Source organism: Gopherus flavomarginatus, chromosome 24, assembly GCF_025201925.1.
Source record: "Gopherus flavomarginatus isolate rGopFla2 chromosome 24, rGopFla2.mat.asm, whole genome shotgun sequence".
Lineage (NCBI taxonomy): Eukaryota > Metazoa > Chordata > Testudines > Testudinidae > Gopherus > Gopherus flavomarginatus.
This window is the reverse complement of record NC_066640.1, coordinates 13595218-13607400: the sequence shown is the minus strand read 5'-3', so window position 1 is coordinate 13607400 and position 12183 is coordinate 13595218. Positions and strand designations below refer to the sequence as shown.

Genomic DNA, 12183 nt, shown 5'->3' with positions numbered 1-12183 from the left:
TGGGGCAGGGTGTGGTGAGAGGAGACACGAAGCTGTTAGCACACCGACATGTGTGTTCATGTGCGTGTATGCACATGTGTGCGCATGTGTCTGGGAGAGTTTTCCTGGGCCTGTGAGCGTGTCCGTGAACGTGCATAACGTGTCCGCAGGAAGGTTTGTGCACGTGCGTGTGTAAGTTAAACCCCACCGTGCCTGGGAGGGTGACTCTGGGGTGCTTCCCCTTCCTCCCCGGCTGGCTGGCCGGCATCATGCCAGCCCCACACCCTGCTGGCTCCATGTCCCCTTCCTAGGGCACAGGTTGGGCAGAACCAGGTGCAGGTGCCATCCCAGCAGCTACTCACCACCCACCCTGGGGCTCCATCGGTGTCTCCGCGCCCTTCAGAGTCCCCGGCCCCTGGGCTGACGCGGTCCCTGCCCCTCGTGTCCCCGCAGGAGTTTGTGCTGAGCATCAAGGAGCTGCCCCGGCTCATCCGCTTCCTGCCCAAGATCGCCTTGGCCCTCATCGTCACAGCCTGCGACGACGTCTACAGGAAGATCGCGTACTGGCTGAATGACATGGGTGCGTCATTGGGCACTGGGGAGGCCTGGGGATTCTGGGATCAGTCTGCAGCCAACACGGCAACAGGGTTGGGATGTCAGCACACACCCAGCCCACTCTGTCCCCCACGATCCGGCCCGCCTCTTCTGAGCTGGGGCAGGCCAGCCAGCAGCCCCCAGGAAGACCCTGACCCCATCCAAGCTCTGCTGACTCAAGTTTGGGAGAAGCATTGGGGTTCTGGGGACTTCTTCAAACCCGCGTCCTCTGTGGTCAACTCCCCGGGCCCAGCAGCTCCTAGCGGGAGGTCCCGTCCTGCTGTAGGAGCCGGGAACTGGTCATTTGCTTTCGTAAGACATCCACACTTGCAATCTGCTGCATGTCCAGGGGTTGGAGACACTCCAGCTCGTCCCAAGGGCTAATCCGGCCTGGCACGGAGTCCCCGGGCGATGCTCTGGAACTGCTCCTCACAAAGCCAGTCAGGACTTTCAGGAGCCTCCTTTCTCTTGTAAAAGCAGCAAAGAATCCTGTGGCACCTTATAGACTAACAGATGTTTTGGAGCATGAGCTTTTGTGGGTGAATACCCACTTCGTCGGATGCATGTAGTGGAAATCTTTCCCTTGGAGCAGACTGTCTCCAGGGCAAGAAGCTCACATAGCTTCACCTCCTGGATCTCTCCTTGGAGCATTCAGCATCCTCTGCCCCTCTGTGCGCTTCCCACAGCGAGTCTGCCCAGGCGGGGTCCTGGGGAAGCCACAGGGTCCTGCACCCCCAATTCGCAGTCAGACGTGACTCTCAGCCAGCCAGTAAAACAGAGGTTTAGTAGATGACAGGAACACGGTTTAAAACAGAGCTTGTAGGTACAGAGAACTGGACCCCTCGTCCGGGTCCATTCTGGGGCCCAGTGAGCCAGACCCCCACATCTGCCCTCACTCTTTGTCCCCAGCCAGCTCCAAACTGCCAACCCCCTCCAGCCTCTCCTTCTCTGCTGTTCGTTTCCCGGGCCAGGAGGTCACCTGACCTCTTTGTTCTCCCCTACCTTTAGCATCCCCTTGCAGGGGGGAAGGGCCAGGCCATTAGTTGCCAGGAGACAGAGGGTCAGCCAGAAACTGAGGCACCCACACAGTATTCAGAGGAAACATTAAGAACAGTCCCACTTCATCAGAGGCCTCGGGTATCCCAGTTCTCACCGGGGCATGTGCATCCCTGAGGTCAGCGCTTGGGCCCAACGGAGCGCGGCTGGAGCCAGGCACTGAGAGGTCTGGTTACTTCTCCTCGGGGCCCTGACTCTCCCCCCACCCCACCCCCTGGCCTGAGTCTCTCTGTTCTCGTTCCAGAAAACTACCGGCTGCAGAGTGCCTATGAGAAACACCTCATCATTAAAATCGTCCTGGTAAGCTAGAGTGGGGTTGCTGCCGAGGAGGAGAGGGTGCCCTTGCTGGGAGCAGCCGCAGCGGTGCATGGTGGCTACCGCAAGGAGCCGATCAGCAGCCGCGGCCGGCGGGAGAATCCTTCAACCCAGGTGACCCCAGCTCCATGCAGCCACCACACCACCCCCTGCTGGTTGGCAGCAGTGACAGTACCAGCCTGTGGCTTTCTGAGAGCGAGGGGAGCCTCCCTTTAGCTCTGGCAGCGCACACCCAGTTTGTCATGCTGAAGGGCCCTGGCTCAACCCTGGCTGCTGACCACTGTCCCCCAGGACCCCCCGCGCCAGAATCCCAGCAAGCCAGAGAGATTCCTGCTGGTCACAACCACGCTGGAGGATTAAGAACAAGCTGGGATTCTAGGGCCTGCTTGGGACCTCAAGCTGCCCCCAGGCCTTTTGGGCATGAGTCAGATGTGGGGTGGGCTGGAGGCCCCGAAGCCCAATCCTGAGGGGGGCTTGACTTGCTGTTTCACACTGACCCTCCCTCTCTCTCCCCGGCAGTTTCAGTTTGTAAATTCATACCTAAGTCTTTTCTACATCGGTTTCTACCTCAAAGACATGGAGCGGCTGAAGGAGGTAAGGGGTGTCTCCTCCCTGGGAGCCTGTGCTGGGCTGGGGAGGGGAGGGTGGGGTCCCTGCGGAGGTAAATCCATCTGGACTCTCAGCTTGGTCCCAGGCACCCAGCATGGCCCCCTCTGCTGGCACCCAGGGCTTGCGCACCCACAGCCCCCGTCGCCTTCAGACAGAGCTGTGGATGCTGCTCAGACACACGGCGTCTCAAGTCGGGCCCCCCGAATCACTGGCCGAAACTTTCCATTGGCTCCCGCTCCCATCCACATGCTGGGCCGCCCTAAGCCCTGCCTTGATTTGGAGTCTCAGTTGATTTCTCCTTTTCGTTGTCTCTCTCTCTGTGTTCGTCTGTCCCTTCCGCAGCTCCTGCTCATCTTCTCTCTCTCCCAAAGCCTCGTGCGTCAGCTCAGAGACGCTATCCTTCCCTTCATCACCCTTCAGCTCCACCTCTTTCTCATCTCCTTTAAGGGCCTCCTGAGCTTTGGCTGGAGCCTGGCAGTATCCAAAGTAGGAGGGGTGGTGGGCAGGGGCAGGCTGTGCAGGCCACCCACTGGCAGATTCATCCCACGCCATGGAAAGTTCGGCCGCGTGGGTCAGCCCAGCTGGCTGGACAGTCTGACCGTCCACCCGGGGAACAGCCACGGGACCGTTCCGGTCTCACTGGGCGCAGGGGAGCCTTTGAAAGCAAAGGAGCAATAACGCGGGGCTGGGGGGTGAGATATGGGCCTTTCCCCTTTAGGGGGCACCAGCTCTGGCCCCAGGCGGGGGGACTGGCTGGCTCAAGGGGGCAGGAAATGGGACATGGGGCCTTTCACTCAGGGCAGTTGGTTGCAAGTGACAGGGAAGGAGGCTCCATGTCTTTTGCCTCAAGTTTCCCAGTTCTAATTACACCCACCGGCAGCAGACTGAAATTTTCCGTCCTGTGCCGGCTGGTTGGGGGGTCTGGTGTGATGAGTTTGGCGCATGTCAGCTGCCAGCTGAAATTAACCCCTCCCCATCCCAGCAGCCTCAGCGGGGAGGCTGATCAACATCATATGATCAACTGCCACCCTGTGGGCCCCTTTCACCCCAACTGTGGTGGGGTTGCTGAGCCTAGTGTGCACCCCCCGATCGCCCCCGCCCTTTGTCTCCGGGGCAGGGTAAGCCTCTGTAAAGTGGCTGCTTGAGGCCAGCCTTGGGCGGTGCCGGCAGGATGGAGACAGGCAGGGGAGCGGGTTCCCCAGATGTGACCCGCCTTCCCGGCGCATCTGTCCCCTCCCCAGATGCTGGCCACGCTGCTCATCACCCGCCAGTTCTTGCAGAACATCAAGGAGGTCTCCCAGCCCCATCTCTACCGCAAGATCCAGCGGGGCGACCTGAGCTTGCAGAATATCCGCGACGTCTCCCACACCATCTTCCGCCTGCTCGCCCAGAGATACACGGCGCCCAGACCGGGCCCTGAGCCCCGGCCTGCAGAGCAGCCGGCTAGGCCGGGCCCCGAGCCTGAGGGGGCAGGCAAGGGACCCCAGGGGGAGAAGTGCCTCAACGGGGGTTGTGGCGTCCCCGAGGAGGAGGAGAAGCAGGAGTCGGACTCGGAGGACGAGAGCGTCCTGGACTGCGGGCTCAAGCTGAAGAAGGTGAGCTTCATTGAGCGGGCCGAGCGCCGGGGCCGGGAGCTGGGTGCCATGGAGGACGCCAGCTTCCTGGAGGAGGGCAGCCCCACCATGGTGGAAAAAGGCATGGACCCTGCTTCCGTCTTCGAGCTAGCTGAGGACGAGGAGGAGAGCGACGGGCCCTCTGGCAGTCCCCTCCCAGAAGCCAAGGAGCTGGCGGTGACCCTGCGGGCCCGGCGGGGCCGGGTGGCCGAGAGCCAGGAGGAAGAGGAGGAGGAGGGGGGCAGGAAGCGGAACCGGGCTTCCTGGATTGACCCACCGGAGGAGAACTACTCCCCCCACCTCACCCAGGCCGAGGTGGAGAGCTGCATGAAGAAGTACGAGGTGAGGGGCTGCCGGGAGCAGGGAGCCCCGTGCACTGGCCTCTCGCCCCGGGGGGCTCCATTTGAATCCTGCCTCAAACAACAGGCAAGAGGAGTCTCAGTAATTGCCCAGAGTGCCCACGTCACAAAGCGCCCTTGGATCCACCTTGCTTGGTGTTCTCATTGCCGGGGCGGGGCAGGATTGAGGGGCATTGGCAGAGTTCGGGGTTGGTGGTGGGGGGCAGCCCAGGGCTGGAATTGCAGGGGGAACTGTGGGTCGGGATCATAGGGCATCAGGGACTCACACCAGCATGACTTGTCTCCCGCCAGGACACGTTCCAGGATTACCAGGAGATGTTCATCCAGTTTGGCTATGTCGTTCTCTTCTCCTCCGCCTTCCCCCTGGCCGCCCTGTGCGCCCTCATCAACAACATCATCGAGATCCGCAGCGATGCCTTCAAGCTGTGCACCGGCCTGCAGCGCCCCTTTGGCCAGAGGGTGGAGAGCATCGGGCAGTGGCAGGTAGGGAGCGGCTGGGCTTGTGGCCGGGTCCCCATCCCCGCAGGGCAGCGAGAGCCACCGGGAGGGTGGGCACTCGTGTGAGGGCCCACGCATGGCGCTTTCAGTCCCAGGAGCGGCTGTAGAAGGTCCGGATCGTGGCCTGCTTTGTGCTGCCAGGGGACTAGCCTGGCACAGGGGATCCCTGCAGGGCACAGAGCTGGCACAGCCAGGCACCCAGTCCTGAGGATCTGTTACCCTTGGGAAGCAGAAGAGGAGCCAGGGTCTATATGATGCAGCAGGAGCCAGGAGGCTCCCCCCCAGTACCCTAGGCATCCTCCGCGTTCACCTCCCTAGTCTCCTTGGCTATTTCAGATGGATACAGAACTGCGCTTTCCCCAGCGCTGTGCTGTGCTCCACCCCAGAGGTGGCTGCTTGTCTCTGGCAGGAGAAACAACCATGTATTCTCTGTCAAGAGCTGTATGGCAGGAAACACGAGTTACTGTTTGTTAAGGTTTCGGCACAGGCCTTGCCATCCCAGAGTGTCCCTCGGGGACAATCCTGGCCTTGCAGCCTTTTCGCTTTGCTCTCTTCCTCAGGCTCCCGGTGTCTGGGGTGGCGACTTGACTCTCCAGATGGGTCGCTCTATGCTCTCGCCCCAAGCCGGGGCCAAAAGACTCTTCAGCCCTGCTGGGGTCAGCCTTCAGCCCCGTTCTTCACCAGCAGGCCCCAGTGGCAATGGCCTGTCTTACTGTCCAGCTGCTGGCTCCTGGGCGCCAATCATCCCCACCATCCAGGCCAGGTCTGCCCTCCTAGCCAGGGCCTCTGGCAGATGGGAATGATCAGACAGTGTGCAGCCCAAGCCAGGCTCTCAGCCCCCACCTCACCCCCAGTGCTGGGCTGTCTTCCTCTTAAAACCAACGCCCCCACACAGGTGTAGTGGGGTGAGGCTCATCGACCAGAGCTGGCTGGCCCCAGCTTGCTGGCCCTTAAGGGGGCAGGCTGCCCTGTTACATGTGATTCTATCCAATGACAGGCAGATAGGGGGACAGCTCAGCCTATCCCATAGGGCTGGAGCAAAGAGGTGCTGAGTGGAATCAAAAAGGCCCCAACTGATGACAACTGAAATGAGGAAGCACTTGTTCAACCTGTGGAACTCACTGCCACAGGATGTTACTGGGACAAATACCTCAACAGGAGGAGAGAGTGCTGATTTAAGGATTTCACTGGCAGTGGCACAAGCTGCGTGCCCCTGCTCCAGGGGACAAGCTGGGGAGCTATTGCCACGTTCGGTGCGGCTCAGAGATCTCGCGCCTTCCCCTTCAGCATCCGCAGGGACCACTCAGGACACCCTCGGCAAAAGTTCAGTGTGTCTCCTGCGTTGTCTTAGGCCTAGGGCCGCAGATTTGGCTCGGCCATTCCGCCATCGTGACAGAGGGGCGGCCAGGCCAAATCTGAGTCAGTGGCATTGTGACCTGGTACACAGGATCCTATGGCCACTCAGATTTGGCCCGGATGCCCCTCCAGGAGAGGGGCTTGGCAAGATAGGCTGGGTTCCCAGCTCAGCGCAAGAGCCGGCCCGCAGGTGGCGGGTGTGAGTGGCGCGTCTCATCCCAGGGTGTTTGTCTTGCAGAAAGTGATGGAGGCCATGGGCGTCCTGGCCATCGTGGTGAACTGCTACCTGATCGGTCAGTGCGGGCAGCTGCAGCGGCTCTTCCCATGGCTCAGCCCGGAGGGAGCCATCATCTCCGTGGTGGTGCTGGAGGTATGGAAGTGCTAGCAGGGCTGAGGTTTGTTATTGTAGGGTCTTCTGTGAGTGCTGGGGCTGTGCATGTGGTTTGTTATTGCATGGTCTCTGGTTAGAGCTGGAGCGATGCATTTGCTTTGTTGTTGTAGGGTCTCTTGTTGGAGCTGGGACTGTGTATGCTGCTTTGTTATTGTAGGATCTGTCACTGGACCTGGAGTGGTGCATGTGCTTTGTTATCGTAGAGTCTCTCCTTGGAGCGGGGCTGCTGCTGTTTGCTTAGCACAGACTGGAACAGCATTTGCCTGGGAGGGGCAGCTCAATAGAACTGCTCCGGGCTGGAATCAGAGGGCGAGGAACCCAGAGGGCCGGTCATATTTCGGGCTTCTAGCCCCATGCCGTTTCTAAAGCAGCTGTGCAGTGCCCTCCACTGGCACGGCCAAGACCCTCCCCACAGCTCTCTGCCTGTCTCCTCCCCACAGCACTTTGCCCTGCTCCTGAAGTACCTCATCCAGGTGGCCATCCCTGACATCCCAGCCTGGGTGGCGGAGGAGATGGCAAAGCTGGAGTATCAGCGCAGGGAGGCCTTCAAGGTGAGTCCAGATCCCAGGGGTCGAGCATCCGCAGCTCACACATCCCAGCTGCCCCAGCTGGGCACACGGCGCAAGCCTGGGGGGTGTCTCAGCCTAGACGTCATGTCCCCAACCCCTCCCCTGTCCCCTTGCTGGTCGTCTCAGCGGAGACGCCAGGGGTGGGGTGGATCGTGCACAGTCACTGGTCTGCCCTTTAGCTGCTGGTCTGGGGTGATGCACGTCAAGGAGCAATGTGGGGGTTGCCCTCCCTGCCACGGCCCCTCTTCTGCAGAGTCACCCCTGCCGTGCTCACATGGCCGGGGCTGGAGGCACTGAAACCCCAGGGGAGAGGCACCCGGAGCTGCGCCGTGACGAGCAGGAGGCTCCCCAAACCCCCGGACGTCCCATGCCCCTGCCACTAACCAGCTGCTCCCCCCTCCCTCCAGAAACACGAGCGGCAGGCGCAGCACCACTACCAGCAGCAGCAGCGGCGCAAGCGAGAGGAGGAGGAGCGGCAGCGGCAAGCCGAGTACCACGCCCGCAAGGAGCGGGAGACCAGCCGGGACGAGGGGAAGCCCGAGGCTGCCGGGCAGGACCCCGGCCACGAGAAGAGCCAGGCCAAAATTAAAGGGCCCAGCGGCTCGTCCCACAGCTCTGAGAAGCCCAAGAGGCCCAGCTCTCTGCTGGCCACCAACAATGTCATGAAACTGAAGCAGATCATCCCGCTGCAGAGCAAGTTCCTGTCGGGGGGCGGCGCCGGGACAGCCAGCACCGCCACGGCCCAGTCCCCGACCGGCAGCGAAAACAAACTGCCCGGCTTCCTGAGCTTCAAATTCCTTAAGTCGCCGGAGACTAAGAGGGACGGGGGCACTGAGAAGGTCCAGTCACCCACCAAACCATTCAACCCGGGCAAACTGTTCAACTTTGGCAAGTCCGAGGGGGCTGGGGGAGGCGGGGCCAGCGGCAACGGCACTACCGCCCCCCCGCCGCAGCGGCCCGGCCCATCCTCCGAGGGTGCTGAGAAGCAGCCGCCCAGCAAAGCCCACCTCAACGGGTTGGTGGACGAGGGTGGCGTGGAGGAGGGTGAGCTCAGAGCCGAGGAGGAGAGCACAGGCCATAAACTCTAACCGGGCGGACGGCGGGCAAAGGAGCCACGGATCCCGAGTCTGTTCTTCAAGCAGAATTAGGACGTGCCCAGCCTGGCGTGGGGCTCTTAGGACACCTGCTCCCCCCTGTGCCATCAGGAGAGTGGAGGTGGGTGCGGAACGTGAGCGGTGACCGTCCCATCCGCCGCAGCACAGGAAAGCAGAGCTCGGCGCCTTGGGCCTTGAGACACCAGCTTTGGTGATGAGATCAGTGGCCTCAACTCAGTGCCAAGAGGCAGTTCAGCATCCTGCAGGAGTGGAATCGGTGGGGGCAGCAAGGCAGGGTTGAGGGGCGTCGCCAGAGCCCAGGACTGGAAAACTAGCCGGGGGGGCTGAACGTTGGGGGGTAGAACTGCGTTGCAGAGGGGGTCCATGACACACAAGTCCGGTGTCTTGACAGAGCAGTGCCTGTTGAATATTGTGGGGGAGTAGCAGGGGGCTTGGGTTGGGAGCGAGGGGCATTGGTAGAGCTCCGTGTGTGCAGGGGCAAGTCGGGGCTAGGATAGGTGGCGGGGCTGGGGGTCATGCCTGAGGGGCAGCAGCAGGACCACAGGTGGATTTTCCCCCTTGAGCATGGGGGGTTTTCTCCCTGTCTCCTAGCTGAGTCGGGACCCGCTGCGGCCCTGTGCTCTGCGCACAAAGGGCTTGGGGGGCGGGATGTGTGTGTGTGTGTGGGTGCTGTATGTGCATGTTCCCCAAGTGCTCCCTGTGGGAAATCTGCCCTAATGCAGCACCCAGAGCCAGGCACAGAAGCTGGCAGTGCAACCAGGGGGAGCCTGAGCTTAAAGCTGGAGGGGTGAGTCAGGCAGATGGGGCTGGGTAAGCAGAGGCAGCAGCAGCCCACAGCGGCCTTGCGCTCAGGAGCTCAGCTGGGGTGTGCTCAGAACTCCTTTCCCTGGCGTCCCAGGGTGAGTCAGGCTCCCAGGTAGGACTCTCCAAAGCTCCCTTGGCTATGCCCTCTTGCTGAGCCCCTGGCATCCCCTGCACCGGGTTCCCTTTCCTGCCAGCTTTGTCCCCGACTGCAGGCATTTGGGCTGGTGTTGCTACTGCAAGCACACACCAGAAGGGGGCGCTCCCTGCCTGCATCCTCATAGGGCTCAGCCTTTGCTGCCACAGCTGCCCCAACCCCTGAATCTGACCCCGTGCTCAGGTCCTCCTCAACCCCTGCTACATGGCGCCAACATTGCCATGACGGCCAGCTTGTGTGAAGGGTGGGTAAAGTGTCCAGTGCCCCAGGCAACAGCTGGCAATGGACTGGATGAACTAATGGGCTTTTCGCATCCCTAAAGTCCAGGGTGGCATGAATGGGGTTGGCATCACACCCGCCTGACTCGAGTGGCAGCCATCCATCAGCCGGGGGATGGGGATCTAGCTCATAGGCCACCCTTGTCAAAGTCTCTAGTCCCTTTGGCCCAGCTGGCTCAGTGCTCCAAGACCAGGCCGGAGCCACCAATCCTGCTGGGGCTGGCAAGGAGTCACGAGCATCCCAGCCAGGGGAGCACGGTGGGAGGAACAGAGTGGGCGAGCCCAGGAATGAGGGGATGGGGGCACCGGCCTACAGGGGCGATGTGGAGGCAGAGATCAGGAGGAAGGGGAGGTGGGTCACCCCTGAATCACTCACCCCTGCGGTCTCACCAGGCGGCAGCTGGCAGAATCCCATCTGCACTGGATGCAGAGAGGAAACTCGCCCCTGTTCCAGCTCACCACCCCCAGAGCTTCCTCCCAACTCCGCAGCCTCGGAATGATGTGATTTTTCCAGTGCCAGGACATCTTTCTGCTTGAAGAACAGACCAAGGGGTGGGGCAGCGAATTTGAGCCACATAAGTTCCATGCATGGTCGACATTTCTTGCACTAACCCCCTCCACCAACCTAACAGACTCTATTCCGTTCTTCTTTAGACAGCTTAAAAGGCGGAGGCAGAATCTGGGAGCTGCTGCATCCCCAGGGTCTGGAAAATGTTGAGCTTTACAGTTTCCAGAACAAAGAGCGAGCTGTAGTTATTTCTTCAGATTTCCATTGGCAGGGAAGACGGGTATCCAGCCCTCAGTGACTTTGGAAGAACTGGGACGTTTCCCCTCTCCCCGATAAGGAGCTTGCACATAAACATCTTGGCAGACTGGGGAAAGAATCTGCTCAAGGTGGGGGGCTCAGTGGGGTGGGGAAGGATAAATAACCAATGTTCTTAGCAACCAAATAATTGCAGGGTCTGTGGAATTTGGGGTGGGCGGGAGGGATTGTCTTCACTTCAGCAGCGGGGAAGTTTTTACCATAATTAGTTTATAGTTTTAGCTAGTGCTTTAAAGACTGAATCTCAGAGGGTGGTTCCAAGGTCTGCAGATCACCCAGCGTTTCAGCAACACTAGGATTAGCAATTGAGCTTTCGGTCTGCTACAGCTAGCTCCCTACATTGACAGGTCAGTGGCTGATCCACCTCTCTGCTTGTGGCTGGCTTAGCTTTGTGATATAGTTTTGGACGGGGACGGAGGAATGTTTGAATATTTACCATAGGGATGCTGTATGAGGAGGAAGGAGCTGGAGAGTCGGCAGGGCAGGAAAGGAACTGCCAAAGAGGCAAAGTGTCTATAGGACCATCCTGCCGGGTGGTGGCAAGGGACAGCATCCACCAGGCTGAGTCTGGGGACTGATAGGCAGGTTTACTCTTGGACGTTTTGGATTAACTCTTTTTAAAGATGTCAGTGGTCCCTCTGCTGCTTTATCATAGGAAGGAGACAAGGCCAGAACCTCTAGAAATGTTGTCCCTGCCCAATGCATGCCCACAGCAAGCTGTGTCCTCTGACGCACACTGACACGTGAATCACTAGATGCGCAGAGCATCTGGAACTAACATTTCTGGAAGGGGACATGCCCACAACATCCTGAGCAGAGAGATGGGGCTTGGCTGGCCCAATCTCTGACATCCAATCTTTAGCGTACAAGTGGGGTTTGAAAGCAGCCAGTCTCCCCAAGTAGAAGGGACCTGGAGTTCTCGGAGTGGGTCCTCCAATGGCTTATTTGCAGCTCCATCTTCTGCGACTAGCCCAGTACTGTGACATTCCAGGCCTGGGGACACCAGGAGATATCTCCCAGGCCCGGAGTCTTAGGAAACAACAGTTGCTTTTTTTTTATTCTCTCTCCACAAAAAATGGTGTTTCTGTCTTATAACCAAGCCATTCTGTAGCAGCAATAAAATAGGCCAAGGTGTGTTGATCTAACCGGAGCCAGAGAGATGTAACATAGGCTGGGGTGGTGAAACTTTCCAGCGAGGGCTCAGCCCTCTCTCACCTTCCACTGTCTAATGGACAAGAAGGGAGAGAATCCGTGTGTAGAAAATACCTTGCTACCAGCCACAAAGGATAGGCAGGGTGCGGAGGCAACAGCTGGTGAAACTGCTACAATTACCTGCCGTTACTCAGTTTGCTTGGTCACATGGTGAATGGATGTTTAATGCAGCTGCATGGGGGCCTAGTGTTTCCTTAAATGCAGGTAACCCTGGTATCTCCTCTTTGCAAGATCAGACAGGGCTGAGTCATGCTGCTCGGAGCCATGAAAAGCCTTATGGACATGAAGGCTGGGGCAGAGTTATCTGACGAACAGGGAGGGGAGTCCCCTCCAGTTACGTGCCTGGATTTCCCTTCCTCAGAGATCTGCCAAGAACCTTCTGATCTCTCCCCTGCCCTCTTCGCAGCCTTGATCATAGCCATTCTCTTCTCACTGAGATGGACTAGAAGGGGCCTCTC

General features: G+C 59.7%; 2 protein-coding genes across 3 annotated transcripts in view; one reads left to right on the top strand and one right to left on the bottom strand.

The window, feature by feature from the left end:
- The window catches only part of ANO8 (anoctamin 8), a 33286-nt gene extending 22635 nt beyond the window's left edge, over positions 1-10651 (top strand). The window contains exons 10-18 of one of the 2 annotated variants that reach the window (XM_050934044.1): positions 433-559; positions 1874-1929; positions 2464-2538; positions 2896-3039; positions 3795-4508; positions 4817-5008; positions 6618-6749; positions 7211-7321; positions 7747-10651. In XM_050934044.1, coding sequence (XP_050790001.1) covers positions 433-559; positions 1874-1929; positions 2464-2538; positions 2896-3039; positions 3795-4508; positions 4817-5008; positions 6618-6749; positions 7211-7321; positions 7747-8427 — 2232 coding nt within the window. In that variant the 3' untranslated portion in view covers positions 8428-10651. The remainder of the gene's footprint in view (positions 1-432; positions 560-1873; positions 1930-2463; positions 2539-2895; positions 3040-3794; positions 4509-4816; positions 5009-6617; positions 6750-7210; positions 7322-7746) is intronic. The other variant, XM_050934045.1, reaches the window with a different exon arrangement.
- Positions 1-12183, bottom strand: part of DDA1 (DET1 and DDB1 associated 1) — a 50044-nt gene that overhangs the window by 17426 nt on the left and 20435 nt on the right. The gene's annotated exons all lie outside the window — the stretch shown is intronic.